Source organism: Mus caroli, chromosome X (genome assembly GCF_900094665.2).
Source record: "Mus caroli chromosome X, CAROLI_EIJ_v1.1, whole genome shotgun sequence".
In the NCBI taxonomy this organism is placed as follows: domain Eukaryota; kingdom Metazoa; phylum Chordata; class Mammalia; order Rodentia; family Muridae; genus Mus; species Mus caroli.
This window is the reverse complement of record NC_034589.1, coordinates 126921327-126931182: the sequence shown is the minus strand read 5'-3', so window position 1 is coordinate 126931182 and position 9856 is coordinate 126921327. Positions and strand designations below refer to the sequence as shown.

At 35.2% G+C, this 9856-nt stretch overlaps 1 protein-coding gene across 1 annotated transcript in view; it reads right to left on the bottom strand.

Moving 5' to 3' along the window:
- Il1rapl2 (interleukin 1 receptor accessory protein like 2) overlaps window positions 1–9856 on the bottom strand; it is a 1226021-nt gene that overhangs the window by 574736 nt on the left and 641429 nt on the right. Inside the window, exon 5 of the mRNA XM_021152978.1 lies at window positions 3596–3749. Coding sequence (XP_021008637.1) covers window positions 3596–3749 — 154 coding nt within the window. The remainder of the gene's footprint in view (window positions 1–3595; window positions 3750–9856) is intronic.

The window sequence follows — 9856 nt, the reverse complement described above, 5'->3', positions numbered from 1 at the left end:
CATTGGAAATGTAATTGAGGAAAATATGTAATAAAAATATTAAAAATTAAAAAAAAATAAAAGATTATAAATCAAAAAAAATTTGATCTCCTTAAATTAACCAGCACTTAACATTTGTTTCATTGAAGACATGGTTTTTAGATTTATAAATTTTCAAATAACAGTGGGGAGATAGCCTTCTAAAATTGATAATCTTATAAAATATGTACACTTACAACACACCATCTAACCTTAACCTACACAATTTTATAATTAACAAATACTATTATTTCCATATTAAAATTTCTGCCCCATGTCTTTATGCTACTAGATTCTAAATAAGAATAAGTAGGTTTTGCTTTTATATGATGCCAGCCTTGGATTTTGAATGATAAGAAGAAAATCACTGTAATTGATTTCATGATGAAGCATATAATACCACAAAAAAGAATCAGCTTTCATATAGCAACTCAAACTTCTATACCTAGAAGCCATTTTCAAAAATAACATTTAATTTCTTTATATATATATATATATATATATATATATATATATATATATACTTTCTTATATGACTGATTATCACTGACTGACCTGGGAATAATAATGAAAGAATTTCTGAATATTTTTCTGGCTCTAGGATCTCTCTCTCTCTCTCTCTCTCTCTCTCTCTCTCTCTCTCTCTCTCTCTCTCTCTGGTCTGTCTCAAATAGTTAGAAATAGTAAAGTTTTAGTGAATAAATAATTGATTTAATTGATTGGATTTGCTTTGCCTACAAATTCCCTTGCCATGTTTCCCTTGGTTACCAACCACCTGAGTTGGCATGTTCATTCTTAGCTCTTGAAGGGAAATTATTTCAGACCTGGGAGAATGTGTTTATAGTATGTATGTAAACTGTAACATAGGAAATCAAACCTACAACATTGGCCTTTTAAATTAACTAACATCCTCTCTTCTAGCATTGTCTTTCAAAGCATTCTTGATCCTTAAGAGATGTTGGGAACAAAATAAAAAAGGGGGGCCTGGGGCCCTGGGGAAGAACAGAAGGAAAAAGATGCTCACACCCTGCCAGAGTTTCCCTATTCTCTGGTCAGTCAGGCGTGGGAAGGCTGCTATCTACCCTATCCACCCATCCCTGGGTGGGCATTCCTCTATCTCACTCTTCAGGGGGTGGCCAAGGGGCAGTCCTGCCTGGGGACCACCCCCCCCAGCTACTTTGCTAAAGCCACAAGGGTTGTGGGAGAAAGGGAAGAGGGAAGAAGTTTCCAACACTGACCAGAGTGCGCAGCGGAACTTGAAGGAGCAGAGCAGAGACTCTATGGTTTTAGAGCTTTATTATAGAAATGCAGGGGAAAGAGAGAAGGTAGAAAGGAGGAAGAAAGAGAGAGAGAGAGAGAGAGAGAGAGAGAGAGAGAGAGAGAGAGAGAGAGAGAAGAGAAAGGTGAGAGGACAAAGGAATAAGAGAGCGAGGTGTGGGCTGAGCACCCCTTTTTATGGTCTTCACTGTTGCTAGGTAACTGGGAGGAGTTTAGCCTGAAGGTCAGTAGCTTGGGCCATTGCTTATGTGACTATTGACCATGCTTCTCTTGTGGGGGCTGTGGGAAGTGGTACCTTAGGCAGGGGCCAGAGTTACTGGAGACCAGCCTGCAATTCCCCACAAAGAGGTATGGAACAGAAGTCCCTCAACAAAAAGACTGTTACTGGTATACTAAATTGGAATCTTGCGGAAGGGTCTGAGAATCCAAATGTATACCCTTCCTGCTTCATTCCACATGACTCTGATACACAGTAACTTTTGAGACCCTCTGCATGGTAGCAAATGAATTGTTAAACCCCTACTTTAGTAATATAAAAATTATCACATGTAAATTAAAGTGATATAAATGAATACAGTAATCATCCTTAGCTGTGTTTTTCCCAGGATTTGAAATAAAACTACAGAAAAAAATTGTTCTCACCAAAATTCATTAGATGAGACTGTAAAGAAGGCTTAATGCCTGCTTTATTATAGTTCAGCTTAAAACCAAGCCAACTGCTATAATGTCATAAACTTTAATAAATGATTGCCAAACACAAGGGCTTAGCATGAATCTGATAAGCATCTGTGGGTTAAGTCAAAGTGACCATGTCTTGTTCATGGTCAGGTCACTTATTAATGATAAGTCTGTGATTGAATCTTCTGCCATGAATGTGTCATGGAACTTTGGTTCACATTGAAGAACTCAGAAACTAATCAAAAGCAGATCTTTGCTACTTAGGATTAGTCCAACATGCTAGTTACTTTGAAAACTCAGACAGAGAAAGAACATGAAATTCTAATCCCAAGAACTATTTAAACTTTCACAGCGGGTGCTTTGCAAATTGAAACTAAGAAATAAAATGGTTATTTATTAAGATGGAATGTGAACTAGTGAATTGAAGCTTGGAGATTAAAAATTTACGTGAATATGTGAGTGATATGTCTGAATTCAGAGACTCTCAGACATCCTATTTTAATACTAACTCTAAAAGATCAGGCAGAGATAAACAAAAGTAGTCATTTTAAAAAAGATCACTTAAAATTAGCAAGTGTATGTCATTATTTATCAACTAGATCATGTCGACATTAGGTAATTAGATAAGCAAGGCTTAAGTACATTAGTCTTAAGACTATTAATGTAACTTCTGAATGCCAACTCCTCAATGCTACGATATCAAAAAATTATTGAATGCCAAGATGATGCCACAGAAAAGGTCCATACCTGACATCATGAAATGGATCATAAGAAAATACTGTAAGATTACTGACAGTTTATTTGTATCTTATGTAACATAAACTAATTTTGCATTTTATCTGAGTCTCATCCTTAAGCTGTTTCATTATTTATATGTAAATATCCAAACATTTTAAAGAATTGTACTATGAGTCACTTCTGTTCCAAAAAATTTAGGTAAGAACTACCCAAGTAGTTTACAGGTAAATTAACCAAGATTTGTAGATGAACAAAGAAAAGTGAATTATTATCACACCATCTCTTGGGATATACAATACCTTTTGTGAAAAATACTATCATAGTTTTAGATTCCATACTATGTGGTTGAAATCAATTACTAAAATACCTACCAGATAATAGTATTATCTCTTAAATTCCTTTGGGCTCCTACTCATTTTTTCTCTCACTTGGAGTTCATTTATCCAAGAACTCTAACATAAAGAATTTAGTATAAATGAAGTTCAAAGGATTTCATTCCAACCCCCCCCCCAAAATTTCCAATCTGAAAGCAGTTTTTGCCTACATGGAGATTTCACACGTGTTAAGTCAACATTCTCAGAATGGTTCCAGGATCTTTTCAGAGTTCTACACTCACAATCAGCAGTGGAATGAAGAATTAAGAATGTTTCATAACAGGAAAGGACACATAGGCAGCCAATGAGCCCTTGACCTCTAATCACACATGTTCCATATATATATATATCTTTTGTTCACTGGATCTTAATAGTGATATTGCCAACAGCGTGATTTGCTGCCAATTCTAAGTATACGGGAAGTTGTCTCTTTGAACAAAACTCTTCCCCATCAAATCGAGTTTTCTTTAAAATTCCATTTATTACACTGTAGTAGAACAAGCTCCTACCTGTAACTTTCAATTCTGTTGTTCGTCTTACAAGTTTTCCTTCATATTTAAGTTCACATGTATAATTTCCTCCATCTTCTTCTTGAACTTCTTGGATGAGAAGAGCATTTCCCTTCTGTATTATTATGCTTCTCCACATTTTTGGCTTGCATTCCTACAGGGAAAATAGTCGTAAGTGAAAAATAAATATTCACAAGCCTAAGACTTAGAATTGGCAAGGTAAAATTGTATGGTTGTATTCTTCCACATGTGTAACTAAGAAGTTTAAACAGTGTCCAGGCAATATCATAGATGCATATCATTGCATCCAGTTCAAATATCATTAGTTACAACATCAGGAGTCACTTTAAAAACATGACTCCTAAAGCAACAAGACTTCAGAGCTAAGCAAAACCAGAAAAGCATTCAAGCTTGCAGAATGCAAAACTCACACATAAAGTAGTGTTAAGTGGTGCTAAATATTATTTTAATGTCCTGTTCTTTCTAATTGATATGGGTCTTTCCTAAGAGTCCCAAGGGTCAGTGGTTCATTTGGCCATGTAGCATATTTAATGGGAATCTGAAGTATCACAAAACATTTATAGCAGACTTTTACAGCAGCATTGAAGTGTTTAAGTGTTTTATTAAGTATTCTCTGTTTTAAAATACCCAAAATAAACAACAAATACCCTCCAAAACAAACAAACAAATACTGCTACCTCAGACTTTCCATACTTGTGGTCAAAAGAGATTGGATGGAATCTAGAAAATTAGAGCTCAGAATTTCCTTAGAAACACAGAAAATGAAGATGTACTTTGGTATAGTAATAGCATAGATAAATCAACTACTTGGTTTGTGAATTTATTGATACATGAAAAAAAGAAGAAAATTTTATTTTTGAAACAAATTCTCCTTTCCTTTTGATGTGAAAGTCTTGATGCTACTTTGAACTTCCCAAGAAAGGAATGCATAATACTTTTCTAGTGAGTTACATGTATTTAGCCACCAAGTATAGACGAATACTCAGGCAAGTAGCTTGAAAATTGGGAATTTTCTTAAACTACTTTTATATATTGCTCTAAGTCTCTCTCCTTTCAACTAGAAGGTTTTTAACCAAATTGTTAGCCGATCATTGTACAAACATTAACAGAAATATAGCAGGTAGCTATAAAGGAGTACAGTTAAGACAAAATTATTTTTATCATTTTCCTTCTGAGTGAGTCAAAAATTGATTACAAAGTGGATTATGTATTAGCTGAAAGTATTTTTTTCTTTTAACCAGTGTAGTGTATGTGCCATCTGCATCTACTCTTCCTTACCCTCACATTCCATACACATATCTAAAGCACTCACATAATGTTGGAATCTGTATTGACTCTCAGTCTCCAGCTGTGAGTGCCCTAAAATGTTTATAAATTATTTGTGAGAGCAAGTACCTATTTATTAGGTTTTCACTATAACTTTTTTTTTGTTAGCAGTAGATTTGGCAACAAAGCACAAACATTGGCACTTAAGTTCGTAGGTATAATTTTCAAGAGATATGTCCACTACAACTCCCCAAACACATTTTCAGAGAGTAAATAAAAGTAATACAACAGAGGACATCTAGATATAAGGCTGCTTTACTCCCTGGGGTCTTTCTGAAGAGCAGTTAAGAGAGTCTGTCTGAAATTATATTACATAGCGTGTCTGGCAAGGTTTATCACCTATATGAGATTTGCTTCTGAGCTAAACCTTGGGATATAGGGTTTCTGGGAAAATGAAGAAAAGTCTAAACAGAGAGGAAAAAGATCGGCCCAGCTGCCACTAACGTCATACAACAATAATCCACAATTATTTTCGCATTGCTTCCAACACTGATAGCCTCAGATTTCTAAAGAATCATTCTGAAGGTCATTAAAGAAAAATATGGTCCCTCTGGGCATTCTGAAAGGAAAGGAAAATGCAAGCGGAGCTGCTCTACTCTCACATAGAGGTGGTGGGGGCAGGCAAAAGCCCACACACTTATTTTATTCAAAGATAAATGGCCTCATTTTCTAATGTCATTTTGGGAAAAAATCCATATGTGATTAGTTACAAGTACTTTTATATTCACTGATCACAGATACCTCCTACCCCAATGCAGGAAATAAAAACCAAAATATGTAGAGGACTTAGAAAATAGATCCTGAGAAACAGGCTAGAATTTTTGCATGTCCTCTGAGATGAATCTAGACAGTCTTGTGTACTTTCTAACTTGCCATTTAGACATATAAACGACTCCTTGTAGCTAGCAGAAGGAGGTGTGTCTTTGTGAAACTGCAGTTTGTGGAAATGTCTTCATGCCTTCTTCATTCCTCCTCAGGCCACGTGGTAAAGATGCAAAAACAAAATTAGTTTGGGTGACCATATCTCCAGGCTGAAATGCAGGTTTTAGCCAGCTTCTTTAAGTATCAGTTCTTCACTTTCTATTATGGAGATAATATTAAATAACATCTGATTTGCCATTACTCAAAGACAGAACTTTTACCCACCACAATTTTAAGCAACAGTATCATAGATACAAAAAAAAAATGTTTCCATTTCTAAAACTTTTGATCCTGAATCGTATCTCTCTCAAATCTCTTGTTCTGTTTAATAAGCAATGGAGCTAATGGACTGATTGGATAAAAAATAAATCCTAATTGTTTAACTATCTTGTCAGTGCCATAATACTTCAGCTGCCTGAATATGCACAGCTCTTTACAGGGTACTCTAACACTAGTCTTGGCAGGTTGGTGGAGGAACTGTATTTTGACTGGAGAGGCCCTTAGCAAGTTATCTTTACCACATAAATGAATGAATCTGTCTGCTCCCATCTCTTTCTACCATTCAGAAAGTTGTTTTGTTAGTCAGTTTTCCTGGGTCTATTTATGTATATAGAATTGCAGATGTTTTTCTAGGCCTTGGTTCTACTTATTTGAAATATTTCTTCTCTAAGATACTGTCTGTCTAGCTTAGTGTTATCCCTTCATCATTTCTGTCCCTTCCTTGCCTAGTAAATATATGCCACATTTCAGTCTCATCCGTGGTTCCTTGTGACAGATCATTGAGTGAACAAGGTTTTAAGTGCACAGATAAAGTCTCAGAGTAGTTGTTTTTCTAAGAATATTTAGGAAAACCACAAAGAATCAAATAATTAAAAATCATGAATATTTACATTGTCTATTTTTCTACTAGGTATTGGTCCCAATATTATTGAAATAAACTGCATCAATTTGAAGATCTGTAGAAGTTGTCTCCCTCTAGTTCTTTAGCATCCAGCTTCATTTTATAGTTTTATTCTCCCTTATGGAGCAGGTTTTTGTAAAATGTTCATGCACAATCAACATAATGCCAGTATATAAGTTTAAGTTTCTTTCCCTTTTGTCCTCCTTTGGACACAGATATCACATACAAACAGTTGCCAGATTGGGAGACTGGAATGCACAAAAGAGACATCTGTTTACATAGTATCTTGATATTAACCTATGGACTGACTCATTTGGATATTGGAGTTTTTGTCTTGAAACAGTCACCACTGTACTCATAACCCACTTATGAGATATCATCCTCATAACCATGGAAGTGTTTAAATCCATTTGTTATGGTGGGCATGATTAATTTACTGCCATTCAGAACAAACAATTCATTCCTCACTGCCAGAAGATCAGGATGGGTGATTTAAATCTATCACCTGATTCTAAGGATTAATCACAAAGCAGCTGTGTGGACAAAGGCACGTCAGTAACTTCTGATCCTCAAATCACTTGTATCTGAATATGTAAAGCCCACCTCCCCGCTGGATGACTCCATCCTTTCACCTGACTTTGTACTATCCTTTGATAACACATCTCGTTAATGGTCTTCAGGGAACCCACATTTTCTGCTATATAAGGATAGAACAGATGGTTTGGACCACAAGTACAAATTGGGAATGAACCTCAACCTTACAAGCCATACCTCTACCCTACCTCAAAAATCTAAAATCCCTTACTCCAAGGAGTCTTTTCCCTATAATGTTCTAAATATCCTGTCATACCTTCATTCTTAATGTTGGTATTAATAGCACAGAGTCATGAAGACTTAAAGTACTAGATCTGAACACTTAAATAAAAATATGAGTTTTATGTTTTGGAGCAGATGCTGCACCTAATTTTTTTTTTAAAATGGGGGTAACAATTTTTATTGAGATAATAAAGATTAAATGAGGCAATGCATGTCAATGCCCTGTATTATAAAATATCACATGCTAAAATAGTGTAAGAAATACTATTATTCTATTGCTGTTAGCTCAATAGTCTCTTTTTCAGATTAAATATCCATCAATTATTGAATAGCAATGTGATTAACATTCCTATAGGACTCTAGAAATAACATTTTAAGCAGTTACATTTCTAGAGCCAGGGCCATCTTTTTCAGGCTCATTAAAGGGGATTTAGCCATCACTATCATTATTATGAAAAGAACACAGCCAAACCAACTGAAGTTCAACAGTTCTCAGATTTCTCAGATAGTTGATGTCATGGAGAAAACCTCTACCTTAGCATGAAGAAAATCTCTACCCTAAGCAGAGAATCATAGGTATTAGCGAACAGTAACTGGAGCGAATAACTGAACATTAAAGCTCCCCCTAGCCTCTGAATTGTACAAAGAAAAATGGCCCCTCTAACACTTCTGGCCTTCCTTCTTTGAGAGCAAAAGATAAAAGTAAAGATCATAGGTCTGTGTGATAGAATCTGCCAAGAGACAAGGCTCACTGAAATGCTAAGACCCGATCAAAAATCATAGAATACTTCCCCTACTTTGTACTTTATTGACAAACTGATAAGGCTCCTGTATAATAATTCACAATTATGGAGCCAATCAGATGGCTCATGAGGTAAAGGTAATTACCACAAGTCTATTGACATGAGTTCAATTCTAAGGACCATATGGTTGAAACAGAGTATCAACTTCTGCCAGCCATACTCTATTCTCTGTACATGTCCTATGGCAAGTGTGTGGAGCCCCCCACTCCCCTGCCACACACACATAAATAAATAAATAAATGTATTGTTAAAAACAATTTAAGGATAATGCAGGATTACAGCTGAAGTAATGATATGATGGGTGTTATTTTGAAGAAACTTCTTGAAAAAAAATGAAAAAAGCAAGACCAGAGGTACACCAAGAACAAACACACCTATAGCTCTGGAAATGTGCTTTTCAGTTTCAAAGTTCTTAATTTTGTCACTTTAAACTGTCATAGTTTTCCATGCAGAAATAAACTTTAAATCTGTTAACTGAGGTTATATTTCATATTTTTCCATAAATTAGATTTACTTACATCTTTTCCAATGTTACTAAAGTTTTGAGTGCCTTACAGTTTGCCACTGTTGTAAATAAGGTATTTCTATTTTTCTCTATCATGCATTTAACTTGTAATTGAAAAAGAAAATAGAATGAAAATTTTCAGTGATCTATCTTATTGAATTACTTCAGTTTCTATTTTTGGTTTGTGGGTTGTTGCATCCCTTGGGATATCTAAGTATCAAATGATCAAAATTTAGGATATTTTTCTCTCTGGTTTTGAAAATCATACAGAACATATATTAAATGATAGTGCCAGCAGAAAGCAAAATGATATATTCATGTTTACTAGAATTAATATTGAAACTTTTGATTAATAAAACAGTTTTAAAATCCACAAGTACAAGAATGTTAAATAAATAAGGTACCCTTCATCCTATGAACCATTAAGAAATAAATTAGATCTGGGATTGTGGATGTAGCTCAGTGGTACAGCATGTGCTTAATAAGTGTGTTGTGTTGAGTTCAATCCACATGACCTGGGAAAGAAAACTAGGCTGAAAATTTTGACCATAGAAAAATATTCATGTTTGTGTGTAATGCAGAGTGCTGAAGACTGGTATACACAGCAGGATACTGGTTTTATAAAAATGTGGTATAGGTATGCAAATAAATAAAGCTTATAGAGAGAATATGTATGCTGTGACTTCAAGTAAAGTTTATGCATATTGAGAGAAGAAGAAAAAGCAAGTGAAGGCAGGAGGCAGGGGAACAGAATGCAATATGCAAATGATTTATGTTGCTGATGTGGTTAAACACAGTAGAAGAAAAAGCTACAAATGTCTTCATAGACCTGCACATTGCTTGGTTTCTGAGATTGATCTATTTTTCAGTATGCAAACACACACACACACACACACACACACACACACACACACACACACAGAGAGAGAGAGAGAGAGAGAGAGAGAGAGAGAGAGAGAGAGAGAGAG